At 49.4% G+C, this 22684-nt stretch overlaps 1 protein-coding gene across 2 annotated transcripts in view; it reads right to left on the bottom strand.

The window, feature by feature from the left end:
- PLXNA4 (plexin A4) overlaps positions 1-22684 on the bottom strand; it is a 667362-nt gene that overhangs the window by 21969 nt on the left and 622709 nt on the right. For both annotated transcript variants that reach the window (XM_030574789.1, XM_030574885.1), the window contains exons 27-30: positions 19527-19626; positions 17459-17649; positions 11437-11606; positions 8846-9058 (exon numbers count right to left, since the gene is read on the bottom strand). In XM_030574789.1, the coding sequence (XP_030430649.1) occupies positions 8846-9058; positions 11437-11606; positions 17459-17649; positions 19527-19626 (674 nt within the window). The remainder of the gene's footprint in view (positions 1-8845; positions 9059-11436; positions 11607-17458; positions 17650-19526; positions 19627-22684) is intronic.

The following is a 22684-nucleotide window of genomic DNA, read 5'->3' on the forward strand; positions in this document are numbered from 1 at the left end:
ATGCTCCGGCTGGTGAGTGAGTGGGCAATGAGTGAGCCATGAGAGCAGGGCTGCTGCTGCAGGCTGGTGACACTGGATGCCTGCATGCATGAGGTGTGGGCAGTGGCAGAGCAGAGACACCCCAGCTGAGGGGGAGGCCATCCCACTGCTGAACAGCTCCTGCCTAGGGATGGCCCCTGCACGCTCGGCCAGTGAATGAGTGGGGCCATGACAGTGGGGCTGCAGAGGGTGCCCTGCAGGGCTATGGTGCTGGTGGTGAGGGGGAGGCTGTGCGTGCCAATTGTTCTCAGTGGATATTCTTCTTCATTGCTTTCGATATGTCAGATGAAATTGACATTTACTAGTAATGCATTTACTTTACTGCCTCCAACCTGTATGACCCACTGGATCATTCCTTGGCCCATGCGCCTCAGTTAACACTGCCCCTCCATCCCCCAAATGCTGTGCAGAACAACTAGCTTCCACAGGAACGTGTGACAGGCTGGAGGGGAGAGGATGCAGAACTCTTCCCTGCTTTAGGCATTTGGAGACGCAGTCCTTGATGGATAAAACTAGACATGGGTGTGTGAATCCAATTGAACAAAGCATCCCCAGTGGACCAATCCAAGTGCTCCTGGCTGCCTGCCCTGCGAACTCCACCTCCTGTTCCCCATCCCTCATAGCTACCTCCAGCACTCTCTGGTCATGCCTTCCACCCTCATGGGTCCAACATTGGTGGGTCCATGGACCCTCTCCCACCTTATGGCTCAGATTCTCCTCTGTCCACCCCTGCATACACTCTGGCTTATCTACCCATGCTCATCACCATGGTAGTGCAGCAGCTGGGTCCTAACGGTTTTCTCAACTGAGAAATCAGTTATTGGAGAGGCTTTTAAACCATGTACCCTACAACCAAACTAGGTTGGCCGTTACAGAACCCACCAGTTTTACTTTCTCCCATCGCAGTCCCACCATAGCTAGGTGAGTTCTTAGCACATATATGTTTCTTAGCCCTGGTCTACACTAGGGGGCGGGGAATTGATCTTAAGTCACTCAACTTCAGCTACGTGAATAACGTCGCTGACGTCGACGTACTTAGATCGACTTATCGCGGTGAGTCGACTGCTGCCGCTCCCTCGTCAACTCTGCCTGCGCCTCTCGCTGTGTGGGAGTACAGGAGTCGAGGGCAGAGCACTCAGGGATCAATTTACTGAGTCTAGACAAGACACAATAAATCAGTCTCTGCTGGATCCATTGCTGTCCGCCGATCTGGCCGGTAGTGAAGACATACCCTTAGGAACCCATCGATGTAGTATCCAAGCCCATCAGAAATTCATGTAGTAGAGAATCCTGGTAGGAGAAATGGCCAAGCCCTTACTGAGTCTTTACTCAGTTTTCACTTAGCTCTTATGCAGCCAAGCAAGGGCCAGGTAAAACTGGAGGAAAAGCTGACTTTGTGGTACAGCTCAGAAATTTCCCACCATTGTTGCTAGCCCCAGTACGGCTTGAACAAAAGCAGGGCTGGCTCGTATGACTGTGCACTTCTGATCCGTGCTGGGTGGAGTGTATCAGACCTGCTGGTGTGCATCTCATGCATTCTTAGCAAAGTGAAAGAAATTACTCTCCTCCCTTTTGCATGCTTCCTGTCCCCTTAGGAGAAAGAGCTTTACAATTAATTCTCTCTTGAAAGAAAACAAGCCGAAATCAGTCAGGTGAATAAACCTGGCCCCTTTGCTTATGCCTGTGGCATTGCACTGTGCACGGGGCATCATAAACTCTGTTTTATGGGACTTGTTTTATGAGGCTGCAGAATTACAGCAGTGCCCTGCCCATGCTGTCACTGTTTGCACCCAGTCACTCATTAACTCATCAAGGGAGAAGAGACCAACTCTGGTGCGGCCCTTAGCGCTGATCTCTTCGAGGGAGCCCTGGGCTTGGCTAGTGGAGCTAACCGCCTAGCTTGGGATTTTTTTTATTGTCGTCGTTGCTGGTTTGGGATCGTGCTCATTAATAATCATTTTAGCATCTGAGCAGCCTGTAACGAATCCATGTGCTGCAGACTGCAAACGCAATTACAGAAATAACATAATTAGGGTTATGCAATAGCATTCCGAACCCTGCACGCTGCGAAGCAAATGGGAGTTCAGTATCTGACAGACCTGGCACTAGTAGATCAGAGACGATCTGGAGAAAAGCTTGGTAATGAACTAGCAGCAAATTGGAGCAATTCAAGCCCATGAAGTTGTTTCATCTGTTGAATCATATGCAGATGGACAAAGGGGTAGTTTTGGTTGGCTCGTAGGCATCACAGCTGCTTAAGTTTATGTATTAGCTCTCTCAGCCGGGTAGCCCCACAAGCCTCTGTTACACCAAATTGGTCTGATTGCAGAAAGAGCCTAGGTTCAAGGCAGGAATCTCAGCATCTAATTGGGGTATGAAATATTTAGTCTTATAGTTGAACAGATGGCCCTGACTCCAAATGAAGCTCAACTCATCCATTCTTCAGATCAAGAGATCTGCTATTAATGGCTTGTAACTAGTGCAGGCAGCCTCTTGTGCCTTGATTTTATGGCTTTTTCTGCTCCTTACCCTCTCTGAGGGGAACTGGTGGGGCTGTTGTGCCAAAGGCTAGTAAGTCTTCAGCCAGCCTTGCTGTAAAGACAGCTAATCCTATAGTGAATGCCCCAATCTCCGCAAGACAGGAGAAAGGAACTAACATCTGCTCATTAAAGACCCTTTGAGGACCATATATTGTACACTTGCAAATACAGTCTGTCTCTCCTTTCACTGTCCCATCTTAGCTGCCTGCCCATGCTTCCATTTCCACTGCTCCCCCAGCACCTCTGTCAGCTACCTGCTCTGCCCAGTCCAGCCCAGCCCACACACACTTCCTGAAGGCATCCTACAGTCCAGAGCCAATGAGCATTTGAGGACATCTGCAAAAGGGAAGAAGTGGGGCTAGAAAGGACAGGACAGGCAGCACAGGGATGCACCCCTTCCAGCCTGCCCCTGAATAGATGAATCGATGATTTAATTTTAAGTGGCTCCCACTCTCTGTTCTCATGTTGTGATCTGCGATGAAAAGATTACAAGTTTCTAACTGGTGAGCATCACTTCCTTAAAGTGGATCTCAGCTCATCTGAATAACTCCTGCCTTCTGCTGGAGACAGCACAGCCTAGTGGGTATAGTACTGACCTGGAACTTAGGAGAAATAGGTTCTAGAACCTGTTCTGCCACTGGCCTGCTTGTTGATCTTTGGCAAGTCACTTCATGCCTCAGTTTTCCCATCTGTAACAATGGCACTAATAATACTGACCTCCTTTGAGCTCTACAGGTGACAAGAACTAGTTATTATTATTATTTCTATTGACAAGACCCCTCCCTAGTGATCAGTTACATTTTGAGCTCCCTCTGTGCCAGGGCAAGGGCTAGAAACTCACTTTTGTTTAAAGAGGAAGCTGAAATTTCCAGCAGTCCTTTGATCTCTCTTCTGAACTCCTTGGAATTGGTGAACCACCCTGATGTTACTATTTAAAGTCTCAATATTTTTTTATAATTAGAGTTTACTCCACGAATAAGTTTTTGTTGCACTAGGTCAGTCCATTTCATAACAAGCTCTCTTTTCTGGCTGTAAAATGGCCAGAAGAGGTTAGCCAACTTTTCAAACTCTGTTGAACACCTGGATTTTAGGGTATCATAATTCAGGAACCCCTTGTCCAGTTCACTTCAAACATCGCAGAAAAATTGTCTCCTGGCCCCCGACTCAATCTGCCTAGGTCGAGACTTAAATTTCTTTGATGGCAGAATTTGGAAGGGGTAAGAGTGTGTCTAAAATAAAGCTCATAATTTTCACTTCACCATGTACTCAGAGTAGCTACTGCTTCTGCACAGTAAGAGCCTGCGGAGGAGCATCAGGGTGAGAGGGAAGCACCTGATCTTTTCTTTGCGCCACTGCTTGTATCTTAAATGCTTAATGCGATGCCTGGGCATAAGCTGGAAATGTACAGTGGCTTTTGGTCTCTTGTCCCACTGTCCCCTTTTGGGTCCCTGCATTCCTGCCTTCATGCCACAGGCTTCTGTACGGCAACGATTTATTGATTGTGACGAATGCAATTAAGCCGTGTTAATGAAGTTCAAACAAGTGTTATCATAAATTTGGCAGCGTGGAGAGAAATGAAAGGTCAGTCGCAGCCCTTTGTCATATTTCCAGCGCTAGTGAATGCTAATGAGCCGGTCCCAGCCAGAACACATTCCCCTTCTCAGTGCTCCGGGATTACGTTAAGTGCTCCCAAATCCCCAGGATTTCTAGGCTCAAAGGGGCAATATTGGCACTGAAGCAAACTTGAAAAGGTTCTGATCTCAGCTCCACTGATGTAAATCCAGGGTGACTCCAGTGAAGCCTATGGTCTTACACCAGTGTAGGTGAGATCGGCAACAGGCCCACTCTCTTCTCTGTCCTTCACCCTCTGTCCGGCTGCAGAGCAAGGAAGAGCTCCAATCAGACAACAGCAGCACATCTTGGGTCTTGAAAAGCCACCTGTCACTCTAGAACCACAGGTTGAGTGTTGCTGGTTCACACACACACAAAAATGGACCTGGTTGCCTCTTCCTGTGTTCTTCATCTCTTACTCCTGCCCCATCCTACCTTCACCTTTTGTGCCAGAGATGCCCAAGCTCTGGCTGATTCTAGCTAGTTTTCGCTGCATGTTTTCACCTGGAGGCAGCCTCAGCTACAGAGACTGAATCCAGAACTCAGCTCTTCCAAATCTCAGGGCTATTCAGATCGGGGTTCTGGTTAGAGCTCAGCTCCACATCCAGCAGCACTGAAACCTAGAAGTCCATTTAAACCATGGGTCCAGAAAAGCAAGCTGGGAATATGTCAGGGTCTGAACCTGCTTTTGTTCCCTCCCATCCTGCACCCACAGGCCAAGCTCTGCCTGGGTAGTATTTTGCCTGGGTGCTCATCCATACCCAGCACTTACTTTCACCTGGTGCTGCTGGATGTTCTGCTTGAAACATGTACAAGGTATTCCTGGGGGAATTCTGTGCCACTGTGCATGCGCACAATACATGTGCCATGGATACTTTTAATTATTTCCGCAGAAAATAGCTTTTGCTGGGAAGTTGCTGCAGTCCCACTTTTGCCCACCAGAGGGCACTGTGGCATTAGAACAGAGCAGCCACTCCCTGCCAGCCCCAGCTATCATAGGAAAGAGAAAGAACCTGCAGTGCCTTCTTCACAGCACCTGTCAGGCCTGATCAGAAGACGACAGTGAGGGGCACATGGGGCTGCTGGGTGTGTGTGTCACAGACGGGTTCATACGAGCTAGTGCGGATAGATAGACTGGGCTAGAACTGAATGGGAGTAGAGGCACAGGGTCACAGGGGGATGGGGTGTAGGGCCACATGGGGATGGAGAAGGGGGTGCAGGGCTATAAGGGGGAAAGGGGGTGGCTGAGTGGGAGCACAGAGATACATGGGGTTGGGGGGTGCATGGACACATGGGGATGAGGAGAGGGGACTGGCTGAGGGGATGCTGCGATACCTGGGGACAGGGGGAGGGGGTGTCTGAGTGGGGGTGGAGGGACACATGGGGACAGGAAGTGCAAGGACAGATGGGGACAGGAGGGAGGGGACTGGCTGAGGGGGTGCAGGGCCACATGGGGATGCGGGGAGTGGGTGTCTGACTGGGGATGGAGGGACACAGGCAGATGTGCCTGACTGAATGGGAAAGGCTGGGTGTCAGCCAGGAGCTGCATGGAGGAAGCTCCCTAACAATCTCTCCCCCTCATCCCAAAAATCCTATTCCATACTCTTCCCACCCATACCCAACAATCCTCCAAATTCACTCCCAGGCTCCTTTCCAGCAATTACTTCTCTCTTCCTCAGCTCCTCCGTTATCCCTGACTCCCATAAGCCATTGCACTGCTTCTGCGGGGTGTGGGAAATATGGTTCTGTATTGTAGTTTAAATGAATTATCACTCAGAGTTCTGTATTAATATGCCTAGTAAGGAATCTATTTGTCAAAAAATATTTCTTGAACCTTTTTTGCTGTCTATATTGTTACAGACATACTTGCTGACGGGTATTTTGAAATAAATTACTACAATAATTGAAACTAGTGGATTATATTGCGTAGTTTTGACAAATAAAAATATGCAGAATGTTTAATTTTTTGGTGTGGAGTTTGTAATTTTTTGACGCACAATTCCCCCAGGAGTAACCATGGCAGCTGACCCTGCTGTGATATCTTTTGAGCACCCGTACATACTCTAAGCAGAGAAACCAGCAGCTACAAGTAGCTGGCTTGGAGCACAGGAGTGTCTGGGATGGGCTAGCTAAGTTAGCATTAATTTTAGATAGATGCATACTAGGACAGATACCTTGCTTTTGCTCCAGAGTTCCTCCAGATAGATATTGTCACCAAGCACCCGTGCACAATCACTGTTAGCTCTAATGTTCCTACACAGGACAATCATCTGATTTCAGGTTCCTTCTTGCAAACTCCTTAGCAACTCAGAAACTCTCTGGCTGTGACTCCAGTTATCTTGGCATTGACTCCTATCCTGTCTTTAAAACCCAACTGTCTTGAGTGACGATCCTGTCAGCTGATGATAACTACTGCATTAACTGGAATAACTCACACCCTACCTGGCTGTGATAAAGTAGCAAGGAATTCATTAGGAGTTGGGTGCAAATCAGTCCTATCTTCCATCCTTAACACACCCATCACCCTAGGATCTAGGCACCGCTTGCTGGTTTCTCTGAAATGGAAGCAACAACCATTCTCATTCCAGGTGCATTGTGCATCTCAGAGCCATGCACTTGCATTTCAGAAAAGACAAGAGTGGCAAAACCGACGCTGATATTCACAGACTCACAACCTGCTTTGAGCTTCAGCTCATACAGCAGCAAGGAACCTTGCAAAGTTTTTGTACACCATTAAAAATCACCCCAGCAGCTCCCGGGGCTTCTCAGATAAAAGCTGGCAATATTAACTAGCAGTGGGAGCTTTGATGCACCTGATTTATGAATGCAAACTCATCCAGTTGTTCTGGGAAAGCTTCCAGAAAAGAGTAACACCTACTGCTGGGGATCATCCTTCCACACGATCCAGTTTTAAAGAATACAGTGCTGGTAAAAGCCCTGGAGACTGAAGCTATCTATTTATCCAGAGAAGAGGCACAGCACTGGGACAAGCTCTCCATACCCCCTTCCCACCAAAGTGTCCTCACCCCACAACCTGAAGAACAGAGACACCTCTAGGGATGGGAAAGGACTTTGGTCACCATGACCCTTTCAGTCCTTGGACCTATCAGCTGACTGCTAATGAGAGTGACCATACAAGATGCAGTGGAGGGTGTGAGCTAGGTATCTGTCCATTGAAACCAACGTCCCGTTTCACACAAACCACCAAAGAGCTATCAGATCATAACATCTTTGGGTCGTGAATGACCTGAATGCACAATCCACAAATAAATATCTCTATAGCTCATTCCCAGTGTCCAAATACAGCCTGTTCCCAAGCTCTTTACATATGAGCAAACTTGGGCACAGTATAAGAAATAGGTCATAATTAAGCAAGGTAGCTCCTAAGTGCCCGATTGGTTGCTAAGAAACTACATTCGTAAAAAATGGAAGTGTCTAAACTGCTGCTAAAAATAATTGTCTGGACAAATCAGTAACCGACAGTAGCTGCATTAGAAAGGATTTCATTTAACTCTGACTACAGCATAGAAACCTTTAACCAGCTATGGTCTCCTTTCGCTGACATATCAGAATGACTAACCCCTCCGTTAAAAGAAATATACTGTGATATACACAGGTATAGCTACAATAACAAAGAATTCATATAAACCAGTGTGGTGTGTGATCAACTGTAGACAGTATCTATCTATCCAGCCAGCTGAATAATTGTTTAAAACTGTGCACAGTTTTATATGAACTCTCTGATGTTAACCTTGGCTCCATGTTAAGTGTACAGCAAGCATTTTCCAGCTCTGCATTTCCAAAAACTGTCAGTGCTGCCTAGCAAACATGGGGATATTGGAAAACAAACTATGCATTAAATTCTACAAAGCTTCCTCAAGCAAACTCCTACTGAAGTCCATAGGAGCTCTGCCAGAGCTGGTCCCACAAGATCTACCTCTCTATTATTAAGATGAAAAGAAAGATCTTACATTAACTGGGCACAAAGCACTGACTGAACTGTGCAGATAGGAACTGGGAGAGTGCACAGTCCACTGCACAGCAGTGAGTATGCAGCTGGGGCAGTTTATGGTTAGGGTATTTGGGCAAACCCCTGCTCTGTCAGAGAATGCCTGGAGATCTTTAATTCCAAAGAAGCCAGTCCCTTTGTTCTTCAGAGTTTCATCCAAAGGACCCAACACATGGTCACCTGCATGGAAGTCTATTAGCCTCAGAAGGGAAACAAGGCAGCTCAGTCAGGATTTGCACTGGTGGCTCTACGGTTTGTAGAGATTCCAAACCCAGTGCTTAGAACATGGAGCCATCCTTCCCAGACTGGGTGGCCGGCCTCAACCCCAGTCAGTCACACTATTCATCTCCCTCAGTCTCCACACACCAGAATCTCTGCCAGAGAAATGACATCCGAAAACAACCTCAGCATATTTCTCTCACTGACCTGTCCATCTTTGGTGTGAGGCATATCGAGCTAAATGGCCCAGATGGTTCTTTCCCTGAAGTCTTAAACCAAATTCAATAGCCAAGCGCTGCAGCCTTCTAGTGCAGCTCCGTTACCGGCGGCAGCACATGGGACGCCAGGCTGCAGCCCCTGCCACAAAGCAGGCCCACGTTGTCCAGCTCTGGCTCATGCCAACCCGTCTCCTCCGTGTAGGACTCACCTTTCCACCCAATTCTTGTAGCTGGGGATGTCCTTGGCATACAGAAGCTTGTTAGAAGGGGAGTCTTTGCCCAGACGGTGCTCCGAGGTTGAACAGGAGTCCATGAAGGTCTGAGCCACCACAGAGAGGCAGGCATCTGTGATGCTGTTCTTGTGGATGTCGAATACGAACTGGGGGTTTTTGATCATGTTGACCCAGAACCGTAGTGGCAAACTGCAGGGAGGAAGGAAGAGGTGGAAGAAGATAGGTCAGTCGGGGTGTTGTTTCACAGGCGATCTCGCTACACTACAGTAACAGGATTGGAGCATGTGACTGGGAGGCAGGATTTCTGGCTGCAAACTGGTACGCAATGGCTCAAACTCATCCCTGATGGGACTCTACTCAAGTCAAGGGAGTTGACTCCAGAGTTGGCTTTGGTCCAGGGCATCCTTAGATCATTCACAGAGGGCCAGATTCAGACACTTTATTCACCTTGAGGAGCATCTTACTCTGCAAGGAGCCCCACTGACATCAATGGAACTAGTTGTGCTGGCAGAATTGGCCCCTTACCCTCTCTGTGGTTCCTATTAATCTCTGTAAAATGGGGATAATACTTACCGGCCTCGCAAGGGTGTTGGGATGAGACCTGACTGCTAATCACTCCACCCTCTGTGGCCAGAAGAGGTCATATATGTGCAAAGCCTTAGTATTATTAACGCTTGTAAGTGGGAAGCAGTCTAGCTTTTCGGTCTCAGCAATACCTGGGGTGGACATGGACACAGAATACTGGGGAGTTGGGATTTAGCTTCATAGCTATAACTCTGTGCACCAGTTGATACAGTAATGGCATGTAACTACCCTGTGCCATCCTGTAGTTCCAGCAGGCTGGGCATTGCACAGCTCTGTGTTTATAACTAGGAGTTGGGAGATGAATCCTTACTATCAGAGCCCATCCACTGGATCTCCATCTCCAGGGTTTTAGTAAGTCCAATTTCAAATGTCTCCAGGGCTGCGGCTTCTATCACTTCCTAGAGGGAGATTATTCCACACTAACAGATCTTCACAACAGTGGGTTTTTCCTAACAGCCAACCTACATTTTCCTTTCCTTAATTTCATCCCATTGCTTCTAGTTGTCCTGTGTCCATAATATCATCCTAAACAATTCACCTCTACCACTGGTGTCTACACCCTCCAGGTACCAGCAGGCAGTGTAATACGTCCTTCTTGGCTACATCACCACCTGACCTTCCCCACGGACACCTCTGGAGCAAGGAAACTTGTGGGCTGAACGTCAGAAAAAAGCATCCCAATAGACAATCACATTAGGCTCCAGTGAAACAGTCTCCCCAAGGGAAGCACCCGAAGCCCAGTTGCTGGAGATATTTGAAACTCGAACTGAGGAAGCACTAGGAGAATAGGGGCCTGTGCTAGCATCTGCAACAGCAGCAGGCAGGAGGAGGAGGAGCTGGGGAAGATGGCCTGGAACAGGTCTTTTGCATCTCTAATATCTCTGATGCTAAGCTCCAGCCAGCCACAGGTAGCAGGGAATGCTGGCTGGGAATGATGAGGCCTGTGAAGTGACTTGGAGTTAATTTAATCTGATTGAGAAGAGATCATTTCTTCCTCCACCCTACCCCCGTTAAATAAACCTCCTGCTCATTTAGTCTGAGTGGCTGCAATCAGCCGTAGATTAGCACCACAGATAATGTTAATAATATGCTAATATTTCATTAGCTGAAAGCCTCTTCGATGCATGGGGTTTCTTTTTTTATTTCATGGCACTGTGCCGACCTGCCAGTCAGCATGGCTGGTAAAAGGAGAAAACTCATCAGCTGGGAGTCCTGTGGTTCTCCTCTGCTGTGCCTTTTATAGTCCCTCGTATTTACACAGAAGAAAGGAGGGAAAGATTCCCCAGGGGACTCTTTCCAACAGTGAGATTCAAAGGATAAAAGCAGCAGGGAACATTCTCTCTCGAGATCTCAGCCCCCTGTCTCTATTCCAGTACATGCAACAAGTGTGGGGAGCGAAGCGTTGTCTAGTGGTTGGAGCAGAGTCAGGCTCTACCTAGCTCTGTCCTCACTTGGTGATCATATGGCTCTGTCACCATTTGTGCACCTCACAGCCCTTAATGGCTCTATCCCCACAGCATCCCTGGGACCTACCATGATCCCTTTCACAGAGGGAGACACAGAGACTAAGGGTATGTCTATCCTGTAGTCACAGGGTGTGATCTCAACTTGAGTAGATATATCTGTGCTAGCTTTCATCTAGCTCAGTCAGGTACCAGAGCAATGAAGCTGCGGCGACACGAGCTAGGTGCATGAGTAATTACCCAGGGTCCTGGGCGGCTGTACAGCCCGCACCAGCTCAGGTATGTCTCCTGGGGCTACAATCGCACCCCCACCCCCGAATGCAGTAGAGATACACCCCAAGTAATTTTCCCCAGATGACACCGGGAGTCTGCAGCAGAGCCGGGAAATGAACCCAGGTGTCCTGCAGCTCACGCCAGTTCCTTACCCACAAGCCCATCCTCCCCAGGCATCAGAACCCCAAACCCTTTCCCCTCCACCTGGGACCAGGAGCAGGGCCACGTCGGAGGGATCACACTGACCAGTTGCTCTTCCAGGTGTGCCGCACATGGGGGTCGTGGATGTTGTGCTTATCTGCCTGCTCGTCCAGGAAATCAAACATGTATTTGATGGCCAGAGGCAGGGCGCTGCCGCGGTGCGCTGTGCTGAAGATCGTCTCAAAGAGGTCGTCGACAAACTTCTGCAAAGTGCCCTGCGGGGTCAGGGGAGGAGGAGGAAGAGAATGAGACACTGCCCTGGGGCTCTGATGTCCTCCCTGGGGAATCTGGGTTGCCAGGTTGGCTCAGAGGAGTGCTACTAGACTGCTCCCTGGAGTTCCCAGGTTCAGCCCTGGAAGTAGTGACTGAGAGCTGGTGCCATCTGACAGCTGTGCAGTGGGAAATAAGCTGGAGCTTTAAACCCTGTTGCCAGGCACACGTTATCACTGGGATCCCCCTCGGCCTTGGACCTGGATAGGGATAGCAGCCTCAGCAAGCAGCCATGGACTGAACAGGCAAGGTAAGCTGCCTACCTCTCTCTCCTTAGAGCTTGTCTCTCTGGGTGGGGGCTGAGTGCAGTGGTGGGGAACACTCAGCAGAGAAAGGGAAGGGTTTGCTCTCCTGTGTTGTTAAATGGGGTCCTCCTGTTGGCCCCCCGGTCACAGAATGCCAAGGGATTTGTGAGCAGCATCAGGCACATTGCATATCGCAAAAGGGACTATGAGATTTCAGGTTTGGGGTCAGTTCTGCCACAGGTGTACACTGGTGATACTCCAGTGAAGTCAACGTGCCCCAGTGTGTTGTGGGGATGGGGATGGGGATGGGGATGGGGATGGGGATGGGAGAGGTGGGCATTTTGCATGCGAGAGAAGCCTGACCTGTGCACTGAGCAACAAATGACTGATCCTGCTCCCAACGATATTTTGCCATCCTCTGCATTGGGAGTAGGGCCTGAAAGAGCATCCATCATGCAATGCATACGCGGAACCTGACTTTGATATATGCTAGTGTAGAGCTTGATGAGGTTTCCTCCCACTCCCATAGGAGAGATCCCAGATCACCATGCTTAGAAACCACCGTGATCACTGCCTGATCAGCAAGAACGGGACACCTAACGGGACAATCTGAACGTGAGGGGTCTGGAGGTTGAGTGGGTACATGTACTTAACACACCTAGCATCTTCAATGGCCCAGGGTCCTCCCCATGAGTGATGAACACCATAAAACCACACCCCACTCTTCCTATGAATTCAATCTTTGCTCGCAAGTGAAACAGCAAAGAGTAATGCAGGTCAGGACTGGTGTGCAGGCTGAAGCCAGGAATGGTGCCTAGGTCTGGGATAGGAGGGGTGACAGAGATCACAATGGAGGTACATTGAAAGCAGGTGCAGTGGGTGCTGGAGGTAAGGTGGGTAAGGACTGGGGGTGCAATGGGGGAAGTGGTGTTGGGGCCTGGGAGTGGAACAGAGGTTCAGGTAGGTCACAACTAAGGTGCAGTGACCAAGCTGGTGCACGCTGAGGGGGCGCAGGCTTGGCAGTGGAAATCCAAGGGCAGGGCGGCTCAGGAGGACTGGGCTGCCACCGGACTGGAATGGCAAGGTGAGCTGCAGGCCAGGATTGAGATGCAACTGGCAAAGGTGGTTGTGTACAAGCTCCAGCCTGTGTTCCCAGCACTCCTCTTTCAGTGGAGCTAGGAAATCTCCACCTACAACATGTTAATAACTGTAACTGCTTAACCAACTCAACTCCTAAAGTGACAAATTCCCTGCAATGGAAAGGTTCCTGCTGTCTCGGCAGATGCACGACAAGCTTCCCCTCGCTGGAAGTGGAGTGCTGAGTTCTGCCAGGGTGGGTAGAGTTTACACAGCACTAACAAACACACCAAAGCTTAATTAGCAGGCTGATGTCCCTTGCTGATGCCCCATTTGATTTATTCTTTGAGAAATAAACAGAGAGAGAGAGAGAAAGAGAGAGAGAGAGAGAGCTCCTGAAAAAAAAGAACAAAACCCTGCAGCACGTCTGAACATGGGGAGGGCCCGGAGGGGAAATCTGACACAGAGGAGCTGCTTCTAGGCAAAAGATTCCAGTTCTCAGAGGTCAGGGACTTAGCAGGGTAAAAACCATTCTCAGTTTAACGAAGTATTCCCCCAGACTGTGTTAGCAACAATTGCTCTTCCCTCTCTCTCAGAGGCACAAGATGGGGAGAGGAAATTTCTCTTATACCAAGTGCCAGGATGGGGGGGAACAGGCTTTCTGGTTTTCCTTATTGCTGTGTCAAATTCCCAGCTGGCTCCCTGCCTGGCTCCCAAGAAAGGGCAGACGGGACAGGCAGAATCTGGAGTTCTGTTTGTGGTCCACCAGTGTCTGAGCTGAACACCAAGGATGTTCAGTGGTGGCCAGATCCCCAGCAGGTGTAAATCAGCCTTGCTCTAATGATTGTTGATTTACATCAGCTAGGTATCTCGCCCCATGGGGGTGCCCCCTTTTTTTTACGTTGCCGGACCCATTATGGCCCCTAGTTGCTATGAGGAAGGGCACATTCAAAGACAGACAGAATAATTGCATGCTCTGTGTCCATCGACAGAAGAATAACCTGGTTAGGATTTCCTATTCAGTTGCCGGGGATTAGACACCAAAGGCTGTCCCATCAGGGGACTGAGCACACAGCTGAAACACCAGAGCAGGACTTATGTGTTGACAGAGTCCCCTGTCCAGTGGACAGACTCAGACTCTGTGTGTGTGTGTGTGTGTGTGTGTGTACGTGTGTACACAACTATGGCTGTGCAGACGAATTCGCCACCACTACATCTCCACCAGTCGGAGCAATGGTGGCTGCTACAGCGTAGGAAGGCCTCAGGCTGTCTTGCCACTGTATTGTCCAACTCTGCTCAGAATCGGATTAGATAACTTGATGGTTATAAACTCCTGAGCCTTGTCTACACAGCAGCTTCCACCATCGCTACTGCTGATGGGGCTGCCCCAGAGGAGAGTGACGTGTCAGTGCCAGAGGTTCCCGCTGAAGGATGTGGAAGATGTGCCAGGTGAGCTGCACCCTCTGACAGGTCCTCGTGTGAGCTGTGCTAAGACTGGCCCTCTTCATATCCCTTATCCCCAGGCTGGTGGTCAGACTCCTGGGCCAGAGAAGAGCAGGCCCGGCAACCTCTCTAATCAGGGGCAGTAGCACAAAGCCCCTTGGTTAGTGGGGAAGTGCCCCGGTCAGCACTGCTAGTTATTCACATCCATGTAATGCTAATAAAGCATGGACACGCTTTAGGCATCTGCCTGTCAACCAGCAGTGCTGAAAACTGCCCAGCCCTGACCAGGGGAAGGAGAGACTTTCAGTTTCCATGGAGGGAATCCAAACCCCATCCTTGGCCTCTCTGATGAGACTGCCAACAAGGGGAGAATACAGAATGGGAGATAACTGGCTTGGCAGCAGCACTGCTGAGAAGGATCTGGGAGTTATAGCAGATCACAACTTCAACGTGAGTCAACAATGTGATGCTGCTGCAAGAAAAGCATATTGGATCTCAGGTTAACAGAGGCATAGCATTCAAGTCACAGGAGGTGATAGTACCATTTCACTCAGCACTGGTGAGGTCTCAGCTGGAGTATTGTGTCCAATTTTGGTCACTAATGTATAGAAAGGATGTAGAGAAACTGGAAAGGATCCAGAGGCGAGTGACAAAGATGATCAAAGGGATGGAATGCAAGTCATACGAGCAAAGGCTGGAGGACCTGGGTATGTTTAGTTTGGAAAAGAAGAGATTAAGGAGGAACATGATCACTGTCTTCAAATGCTTGAAAGGCTGCCAAAAAAAGATGGAGAAAAATTGTTCTCTCTTGCCACAGAGGGCAGGACAAGAGGTAACAGGTTCAAACTCCAGCAGAGCAGATTTAGATTAAATCTCAGGAAACACTTCCTAAGTGTAAGAACAGCCGGCCAACGGAACAGGCTGCCAGGGAAGTTGTGGAACCTTCACTCGAGGTTTTCAAAAGGAGGCTGGAGCCATCTGTCTGGGATGGCTTAGACCCAACAAATCCTGCATCTTGGCAGGAGGTTAGAGTAGATGTTCGTTGCGGTCCCTTCTAACCCTGGGGTTCTATGAATCTATGATTCTGCTAGAGATCTTTGTACTAGTAACAAGACTTAAATGCAGCCAACTCCTTTTGCCCAGGCCGCTGAACAGCCACCAGACGTTAATGACTATTGGCCACTGTGGACCCGAGCCCGATTCCCACCAGCAATGAGGCGGCAAAAGGCTGTGTGGCCCTCTGCTGATCCCCTGAGCCAGCATGTCCTGCCATGTTCTAGTCTACAGGTTCCTATTCCACTCTCATCACTGCAGTATCCGAGGACCTTCTGGTCATGCATTACGGAATGTGACGAACATTGGTCACGTGGTTTGTTCTCTCCTCCTCTCCACAGTGTGCCTAGCAGAATGCTAGGGTTTGTTTTATACCCATACCTGGTCATTGTATTGGGGTCAGAGGAAGCAGACCAAAGCAGCAGGCTCTGCATGGGGAGCAGAAGGTGGGGAGGTTTGGGATGATCCTTAGTTTTTGGGGGAGTTCACTGCGCAGTCCGGGACCAGCCTCAGAAACCTCTGTCTCCCGCACAGATGAATCTGACCCTGGTGGTGGAGAGTTCTGCTGGACCACAGGAGTGGAGCTGTCAACTATGGTTTTCATCCCAGGGCTTCAGGCTCTTTAGATACTCTGGGTCCAGGCTACGGTGCGCCTTAAAGATAAGGACTGAGAACTGACCTGGACTCGAGCACCCTGTAGTGGCTGTTTCCCCAAATGCAGCATCCCCTTGCAGCCCCTGTCTGCTGGCAGCAGCATTTGAGATGTCAGCAAATTCAATTCCGGGTCAATAACTAGTTGCCAGCACCGCGTGACATTGAGGTGGGGCCGTGCAGAAGTTTAGCATTGATGGGACAAAAGTTATAGATCTGTCAGGCAATCTGCCACGCAGGGCTGCGCGGGACGAGAGAGTGAGTGCTCACTGCCAAGGACCAATGGGCTCCCCGCAGCCCGTCAGCCCAGGCAGATGCCTGCTGCTCCCCCTGTCAAGCCGGCATGTTCCACTGGGCGCTTCGCTCCCTCCTTTGTCCATGCATCAGGCAAGATGGCTCTCTGTGAGTGACATAACCCAACCTGCGGAGAGGTTAGCGTGTTTGTCTCAGCTCAGACCGCTGAGCTGCCCCACCACGATGCATGATGAAGCATCTAACTGGCTGGTATGCCTTCCAGCGCAAGCACCACCGATGAGACAGCCTGGTATCCACGTGGGCCAGAGGGAGTGGTGGGACAGTGAGTAACGTTCCCTACGGGTTTGTGGCATAACTCACAGTCCCATTTTGCCAGGCTGTCTTTGTCCTTTGAACATGTCCAGGACGTGCTCCCTAGGCTCCCCTTGACCTCTTGAATCACATGTGGTCGACTCTACAAACAATTCAGGGTATATCCTCAAACCAATCTGCTCCTGCCTACATAATTCTGCACACACAGGGATCCCTGGGCAGGAAGCCACTGTTGGTAATGCCACCTTTCCTCCCTCGTCCAGGCTCACAGCCTTGCTGCTGCCCTTGGCTGCTCCCTCTCCCTCCCCAGTCTCTCACTAAACCCTTCGTTCATATTACCAGAAGTCACCCTTTCCTCACTAGCCCGCTGTCTGTGCCTTCATCGCCTCCCACCTTGACTATTGTAACCTGCTTCTTCCTGGTCTCCCCCTTCTCACCTCTCCTCCAATCCAGCCAACTCAAACCATTGCTCCCAGAGCCAACTTCCTGTCCCGTCGCTCTGCACATGTTGTCTCTCCGCCTTCTGGCCCTCTCCACTGACTGGCTTCTAAATTCAAGCTCTTCTCACTTTCTACTGCGCTCTCCCCACGTACTTCCCAAGCTAATCCCTTTACCCTCCCTTGGCTTCACACCTTGTCTCATGCTTCCCCTTACACTGGGAACAGTCTCTCCTGTCTTGCTCGTGAAGAGTCCCATCTCCTCTTTCAAACCCTCTGAAGCCCACGTCTTCAAAGTTCCACTGCCCTTCTCCAGCATTATACCTTTGTGGCCAGCAGCCGGGTCAGGTAGATCTCAGACACCATCTTGCTGCCCCGGTCACCTTCTTTTTGGTCTCCATGCTCATGATTCTTGACTAGATGCCACATCTTGACGCCGCTCTCCAGGTCAGGTGTGATCATGGGTGTGCGAGAGCGCAGGCTGTCTGGGCTGCCCGTGTAACGGATCATGTTTTCTGGAACACAAAGCCACAGCTTGCTCAAGAATCAGCCCTCCACCTTCAGGAAGAGGTGGTCACATTCAGGGGGTCAAGGTGTTTTTCCAGGGAAATACTCTGCGGTCGTGTATGCTTTAAAAATGGAAATCCACTACCAAATTCCCCACAATGGCTGCCTTAGCTGCACCTACAACATCCGCACACATCTAGACGTTCCTAGGCAACTGAGCAGATACATGGAAAAACTTTCCTACAATGAGTTCAGTCAGCCCGGGAAAGGATCTTCCAGGGAAAAGGATGGGAGCCTCATCCCGTCGCACAACGACGGCCAGGCTGGACAAGACACTAGTATATTTAGAAAAGGGGATGGTCCAGCATTGGCGATGTGCTGCTGGACATGTTACTGCTGTGACTGAGGGCAGGCAGCCGCTCCTGGAAATGGGTTTCTTTGTGGGTAATCAGAGCAGGATCCTGAGAATCCACAACTCTCACTGGCTCCTGCAGAAGTTGCAGATGCTGAGCAGCCATCTGGGCGAGGCCCAAAGAGCTTCACAGTCCATGGGCTTGTCTTTGGGTGTGTGCTGGGCTTGGTACACCTCTCCCCCAGCCATTTGCTCCCTCTTTCCCCCAATGCACCCCATTCCCTACTCACCACTGTGTCATTCCCTCCTCCAAAGGGGGCTGCTCAGCTCATTGCACCCTGGGTCCCCAAACCTGCCCATGTGGATGGCGTGACTCCCCATTGAAAGCCACCTCAAGCATTACTACTTCCCTTTCCACCGACCAGGGGTGACAGCCTGGACAACCCCCCCGGCTCTCCAGCAGTGCCACAAGTTAACTGTATTTCAACTGTAGTTAACACACAGATGGTGCCCCTTCCAGTAGCAGGTTCTGAAGCAGCTTCATTAATGCATTACTGGCCTCCCTGTATTAATTACTGGATGGAGTACCCATGTTCACTCTGGCTGCTGCTCCCTTTACTGCAATTAAAAATCACTTCTGACTCACCACATTTTCCCCACTCGTCCCTCAGCCCCTCTTCTAAAAATCCAGTAGCACAGAACTCAGGAAATATAACAATAATGAAACCACTCAAACCCTCTTTTTTGCAAAGGTCCCGGTGTCCTTCCAGAATGGCAACAACGCTGCAAAGAACATGAATATTAATAAGTCCTGGTGCATTGCTCATGACCTTGGAGTAAGGGGAAGCGAGTTCCTCTGGACATTGAGTAACTGTACTTTCTCCCAAGCTACAGAGGATGAGGAGGATCAGACTTACTTTCATATATTTAAAAAACTGGATGAGGCAGCTGGATCCAGGCAGTGGATGGTTTGTATCATTCTCCTGATGCAGTCTGGAAACTCATTTCCCTTTAACCCTCACCTGCTGCTGCACTTTTTGGGCCAGAATTCCAACCAACAGGCAGCTACCCAGGTGGGTGCATCAGCAGCCGGTTGGGAACGAGAGAGGAGCTGGTCTTGGTGACTCAGGAAAGCTAAGTTCTATTCCGGGCTTTGCAGCAGAATTTCCGTGTGACCCACTTTATCTCTCATGTCACATAGCCTCAGTCTTCCCATGTGTTAAATGGTAATAATGGAAGCTGGTCTGCTCAGAAAAGTTCTTGGAGAGCTAACAAGCTAGAGAAGCACTAACTTTTACTGTTCCAGGTGTAATCTCACCCAGGCCAAAGTCACCTGAATAAAAGAGTGATTTTCCATAGATGCCATTAATTAGAATAACATAGCCCTTGGATTGTCCAGTGCTTTTCATCTTCACTTGCTGTACAAATGTCAGTTGGCTGTGGCAGGCTGTTCCCTTTACACGTGCTCAACATCTCCCCACTGTTGTGGCCACCAGTATTTCCCCTAACATATATCAGCAAACAGGCCCTTACCATACTTGCTAGCTGAGGTCCTGGAGACAGTGGAGTTGTTGACAGCATTGTAGGCAGTGACCTGCTTGGAGACTAATGCTACCACCGATCCATCTGGCACCTGCGGAGGAAAGAGAATTTAGGAATAAGCCTCCTAGGGCTGGCCAAAAAGCACACCCAATAACATAAAGGAAACCCAGCCAGTGAAACCCAAGTGATCAATCACTGTCCCTGCTGGAAGGATCTCATCATTAGTTACTTATGACCCACCCCTGCAAACCCTTCCTCATGGGAGTGGGGCCAAACCCTGCTCACTCCTCTCCTGCCCCCCAGTGCAAATCTGGAATCACTCTGCTCAAGTCAATGGGCCTACTTGGTAAGGTAGAATCTGGCTCATATAGGGACTGACCCAGAGCCCACTGTAGTCAGTGGGCTCTGGGAGGCCTTCCATTGACTGCAATGGACTTTGGAGCAGGCCTTTAATGGGCTACTCCCATGAGCAAGGTTTGTAGGACAAGGACATGGAATTCGCTCAAGGGCCTTGTCTTTGCCCATGTCTGTAAAGTGCCCAGCGTGAGATCCATACCCACATGATTGTTTTTATAATGGACAAGAGACTGCAACAGGCTTATCTTTTAAAAGTGGGGAAGGGCCAATTCTTCTAATTGTTCAATAGTCCAAAGAACAGAAGCGTGACATTCAAAAGGTCCATGACACAAGCTCTTATAATGAGAGATGGTCTGAAGAGTCTGAAATAGGGTTTGGCTAGAGCTTGGGGTTCAAGATCAAGACACACCAGGTTCTGAGGTTCAGATCGGATGGTCCCCAAATCTCATCAGCTGTTCTCACAAGATTTCAGCCACAACTAGTGGGAGTTTAATGAGACCAGTTGATCTTGCAAATTCTCCATCATTTTTGGCTGGAATCTGATTTCAGCCTCATCTATGCGAGGCCTGGAAAACAGGCCCACTCCAGTGATGGATCCAAACCAGAACCAGTGATGGGTTAGGATCTGGGAATTCAAATCCTTTCCAGTTTTCAGGAGGTTGGATCTGAGCTTCTGACTCAGGCCATCTCCACGGGAAAAGAACTCAACACTCAAAGAGAAGCTGATGTTAACAGAGACAGTAAGTTCACTGGGGAGGCCAAATTCTGAGATCTAGGGGAACAGCCGGGACCCGGTTCCTTGTAGTGCCCCTCACAGACTGAAATTAAGTTGCTCCTCCAAGGTCTCATAGCAAATTAGTTTGGCATGACACGTGTCAGTGCTCTTCCTTCTAGACAACACATCATGGGAATGGGCATTTCATAGACAAGGTGACAAATGACCTCCTGGCATCAGAGCAGACATGCACAGACTCCTGATACGGCACAGGACTTTGCCACACCAGCCGGCCCTTGCCACTGCTGCAACAGAGGAGGAAAATGGTGTTTCTATTGTTCTGCCCCTGTAGGTGGCAGCTGGATATCTGTTGTGCTACAGTAAGTCTCACATAACATCTTAAAGGGGGAGAGAGCTAGGCATCTGTGGGCTTCCTTTCAAAAGCAAGTGAGACAATAAGCAATTCTGAGCCAGTGGGGAAGCGAAGCTGTATCAGGAGCATCTTGGAAAAATGAGAAGTTATAAAAAGAAGAAACCTCTCCCACCTGCCCCACAAACCTGTGAAGAGCCACTAGCTCTTGTCTCTGTAATAATAATAATTAGCTCTTACACGGAATCTTTTCATCTTCAAAGCACTTTACAGATACTAATTAATCAGCTCTCTCAACTCTTGTGTAAGATCTCTGGGTATTAGCCGCATATTACAGGTGGAGCACTAAGAGGTTAAGGGTCAGGTCTGTAAATGTATTTACGCACTTAAAGACGTCGCTAGACCCCTAGTGGGATTTTCCAGAGCATGTCGGTACCAAACTCTCACTGACATCGGACGTTTAACAGGGAGGGTGATTAACCATCGGAATAACTGTTCTGAAGCTACGGTGGATTCTCCGTCACAGGCAATTTTTAAATCAAGATTGGATGCTTTTTTCTAAAAGATCTGCTCTGACTCAAACAAGGGAAGCTCTCTGGCTTGGGTTCTATGGGGGATTTCACTAAGTGATCACAACAGGTCCTTCTGATTTGGCAATCTAGGAACAGAAGTTAGGTGTGTTTCAAAATCCCACTTGGCACCTATCTACAGCTTCAGGCACCTAACTCTGTTTGGCAACCTGGTCCCATGTGACATGCTCAGGGAGCCAGTGCAAGTCTTAGAACTCAGGAGCTCCCAGCCCTGTACTCAGTGTCAGATCCTTAGCTGGTGTAAACTGGTGTGGCTCTACTGACTCCAGTGGAGCTATAGTGGTTTATACCAGCTGAGGATCTGGCCTATAGCATTTACCAGCCATAGATCTCAAAGTACTTTCCAGCAGTAGGTAAGGACAGCTGTCCTTACTGGTTAGTATCATTATCCATTCAGGGAAATGACACCCCCCTATGGGGACAAAGTGGCTGAGCTGGGACTAGAACTAGGATCTGGTCAGTGCCCTCACCACTGGACAAAGCTGCTGTCTGTTCCACTGCTCTCCTTCCTGCTTCCAGACAACAGGCTAACTTCTACCGCTGGTAATGTCAAAGATCCTCCGGAGTGCAATGGCCTTGCCCTCCATGGGCAAGTACGTCATACTCTCTCCCGAGCGGAAGAAGAAAATTAACTTGTATCCTTCTCATCTCCACTCCCCGTCTATTTCTAATCTGCTTCCTTCCTCCTGCCCCCTCCTCTGTGCTGATCATCAGCCGCAACCTGACATCTCATCTACTGCCAGTGGGGGGCCTTCAGTAAAGCCTCCCCTTTAAGAGGGTGGCGGCTTATCTCTCCCTCTAGCCCCACCCCAAATAGTTTGCAGGAGGGTTTTTATTAGGCATCACTGGACTAATATTAGTATGGACAATGCCAGCACTAGTGGCCTGGGGAGAGATACAGGGCCCCTTCCTTCCCAGTGATCGGCAGCTGAGTACCTGTCAAACTTTGTCCCTTAAAGCCGAGTTGTTTTCCCTTCTCTTATTCCCCTTCCTACTGCTGATCTGCCCTCTTCCCCGCCTATCGCACAGGGCAGAGTAGGCAGAGGGAAATCCTCACTAGAAGAATCATGGGAGGTCAGTGTTAGAGCTGGCCATCAAATTTTTGCCTGAACAGTTT

This window comes from Gopherus evgoodei, chromosome 1 (assembly GCF_007399415.2).
Source record: "Gopherus evgoodei ecotype Sinaloan lineage chromosome 1, rGopEvg1_v1.p, whole genome shotgun sequence".
Taxonomy (NCBI): Eukaryota; Metazoa; Chordata; order Testudines; family Testudinidae; genus Gopherus; species Gopherus evgoodei.